Source organism: Rhagoletis zephyria, unplaced genomic scaffold, assembly GCF_001687245.7.
Source record: "Rhagoletis zephyria isolate East Lansing unplaced genomic scaffold, Rhagoletis_zephyria_1.1 Rzeph_scaffold_21156, whole genome shotgun sequence".
Taxonomy (NCBI): domain Eukaryota; kingdom Metazoa; phylum Arthropoda; class Insecta; order Diptera; family Tephritidae; genus Rhagoletis; species Rhagoletis zephyria.
In genome coordinates this window covers 1-3,302 of record NW_016178214.1, presented here as the reverse complement: position 1 = coordinate 3,302, position 3,302 = coordinate 1, and the positions used below count along the sequence as shown (strand labels likewise).

Genomic DNA, 3,302 nt, shown 5'->3' with positions numbered 1-3,302 from the left:
TATACGGCGTTTACAGTGCCGGGACGACCACTGTATCAATTCGTAACAATGCCGTTTGGATTATGCAATGCTGCGCAAAGGTTGTGTCGACTAATGGACCGTGTGATTCCACAAAAGCTCAAATCGAACGTTTTTATATACTTGGATTACTTACTGATCATTGCGCCGGACCTCGACTCGCACCTCCGGAACCTAAGCGAAGTTGCAACCTGCTTGAAAAATGCAAATTTAACAATAGGATTAAGTAAATCAAAATTTTGTTTCAAAGAGTTACCCTACCTGGGTTACATTGTAGGTGGCGGCATGCTAAAGACTGATCCTGAAAAGATTAAAGCCATACAAAACATTCCTGCCCCTAAATCTATTAAACAAGTACGCATTTTTTTTGGTACTGCCGGGTGGTACAGGCGTTTTATTAAAGATTTCGCCGCGATGGCGGCGCCGTTAACCAATCCGTTGAAGAAGGGCCAGAAATTCGAAATGACCACGCAAGCCTTGGAGGCGTTTAAGAGCCTGAAGAGAGCGCTCACGAGCGCACCGGTCCTTAAATACCCAAATTTCTCTAAACGCTTTTGGGTTCAGTGTGACGCGTCTGATTATGGTGTGGGCGCTGTTCTATACCAAAAGGAAAATGAGGGTGTGGAGAAGCCAATTGCGTACTTTTCACAAAAACTGAACGACTGCCAGCGCAAGTATAGCACAACGGAAAAAGAATGCCTCGCAGCTGTGATGGCTGTTAAGAAATACCGGCCGTATATGGATTTAATGCCTTTTACGGTGGTAACGGACCACGCTAGCCTGAAGTGGCTGATGTCTTTGAAAGACTTGAATGGTAGATTAGCCAGGTGGTCACTACAACTGCAAGCGTTTAATTTTGACATTGAGCACCGCAAAGGAGCGGACAACATAGTTGCCGATACGCTATCGCGATGTATCGACGAAATCGCAAGTTCCCCAATCGCTGGCATGGACACTGTAGAATTCGATTCTAAAGAATATCAGGAGCTGGTGAGGACGATCGAAGCGAACGCAGAGCGGCTGCCGGATTTAAAGGTAGAAGACGGTTTAGTGTTCAAAAAGATTTTGTCCGCGAACGCAGAACTCGAGGAGACCGAATGGAAGCTATGGATACCAGAAGCACTAACCTCTACTCTTATAGAGAACGCGCACAGCCCAGAAATCAACGCACACGGGGGTATGGCCAAAACACTCCATCGCTTGCGGTGGTTGTGGCCAAATATGGTGGTACAGGTCCGCAGCTTTGTACGCAATTGTCAAACGTGCAAGGAAAGAAAGCCCAGTAACGCGATTTTAAAACCTGGCATGGGAAACCAAGTAGTTACTGTACGCCCCTTCCAGAAAATTAAAGTGGACTTTTTTGGTAAATATCCGAGGTCAAAGCGCGGAAACAGTTACATTTTTATTGTTGTAGAACATTTTTCGAAATTTATTTTTCTGAAGGCAATGCGCGACGCCACCGCCGGAAATGTGGTAATGTTTCTCACGGAAGAGATCTTTCATAAATTTGGTGTGCCGGAAACCGTACACTCCGATAACGGGCAACAGTTTATATCGAAACAATTCACGCAATTGCTGGAAAACTATGGCGTAAAACATTTGAAGACAGCATAGTACGCTCCGCAATCTAACGCAGCCGAAAGAGTGAATCAATCAGTGCTGGCCGCCATCAGATCATATCTCGATAAAGACCACCGTGATTGGGTTCTGTACTTATCAGAAATAGAATGCGCCCTTCGCAGCGCGGTACACTCGGCGACCGGAGTGTCTCCATATTTCGCGTTATTCGGTGTGAATATGTTCACCAACGGCGCGGATTATGCACTCGCGAGAAAATTAAATAGCCTGGACGATAACGAATTGCGCTTGCTCGACACCAGTGATAGACTCATGATAATGCGCGAGAAAATAAAGGAAAACCTGTGTGAATCCTACAAGACAAATGCGCCACGTTACAATAAAAGAATCCGTGAGGTGCGTTTTAGTCCGGGCCAAGAGGTTTATAAACGCAACTTTGTGCTAAGCGATTTTAAACCAAATGTAAACGCGAAATTTAGCAGAAAGTTTACGAAGTGTCGCGTAACAAAAGCGCTTGGCAATAACATGTACCTGTTGGAGTCACTTACGGGAAAGAGCCTGGGAGCATGGCATGCCAAGGATATAAAGCAATAAATCCATTACGGTTTTTAAATGCATCTCTCCAACGATGAGGGTCAAGTCGGCGGAGAGGTAATGATCACCGAATACGTACACCACAACTGCCCTGCAAAGTACAAACAAAGTAAAGCTCTTTCACCATAGCAATGTATGTATATTGATCTCCCTGTAAACTAGGTTCTTGTATTTAGATAATTATGCACTTGTATGGCAAGCAAATCTCCTTAACACATGCCCGGCTGAGCTCTCGAGGCAGGAGACCGTGTCAGGGTGGGTGTTGCCCACGTTGGGCGTTTACCATTCAGGAAGGACCTTTGGACCGCTCCGGATGATGGAGATAATGCCGCCCTTCTTTTTTTTAAATAATAAATGAAATCTCGATCGGCGATCACTGAAACCCAGCTAGCGACTGTATACTCGAAAATGCAATGTTGCCACTTTTTCTCATTAAACCATGTTCGAATCGTGGAAATTTTGGAAGATCACAGGATTGCTTTTAGCATTTAGATTCTTAATGCAAAAATGGAGTTGCATTTAGTTGCAATTAGGTGACGAATTTTGTATGGATAAATGTACATTTAGAGTAGCATTTAGAGCTAAATGCGCTAAATGTGCTTTTACGCGTAAGCAAAAACAGCCCATAAGCTAACAACGGCCCATTAGATAATACAAATACACGAACAAACGGCTGTTTGTACGCGATGAACGCTCGCTTCGAGATAGAGAATCAGGCTGTTAATCGGTACAAATATGAAAAATCGGGACACTTAAATGTCTAGAATTTTAAAAAATATTCAGCGGAACAATTTTCGTAAAATCGGGACGAATGGTCACCGTACCTATAGTCCACACTTCCAATATACAGTCTTCTTCTTCTTCTTGTTTAGCGCTGCAACCGCCTAAGCGATTTTGGCCGTGTTCAACAAAGCACGCCAGTCGTTTCTCTTCTGGGCCCACTGACGCCAACTGGAAATGCCAAGCAGGGGCGGGGGTTGTACTACCCACCTGAAAATTTCTTAGAAGAAAAATAAGTCCAATTTATTTTATTGTGCAACAAGCAAATACTTGTTAAGGCAAATGGCATACCTAAAGAATACCGACCCTTGAGCTAGAGAAAAAAGAAAACG

At 44.1% G+C, this 3,302-nt stretch overlaps 1 protein-coding gene across 1 annotated transcript; it reads left to right on the top strand.

Moving 5' to 3' along the window:
* The first annotated feature begins 1,815 nt into the window (after window positions 1–1,815).
* LOC108381027 (uncharacterized) lies at window positions 1,816–2,190 on the top strand. Its single transcript, XM_017637432.1, has one exon. It carries the CDS (start codon window positions 1,816–1,818, stop codon window positions 2,188–2,190), a length of 375 nt encoding a protein of 124 aa, XP_017492921.1.
* The last annotated feature ends 1,112 nt before the right edge of the window (window positions 2,191–3,302 follow it).

Bases quoted from the DNA above. Each gene is read 5' to 3' on its own strand.
- LOC108381027 (XM_017637432.1), top strand. From the start codon at position 1,816: ATGTTCACCAACGGCGCGGATTATGCACTCGCGAGAAAATTAAATAGC.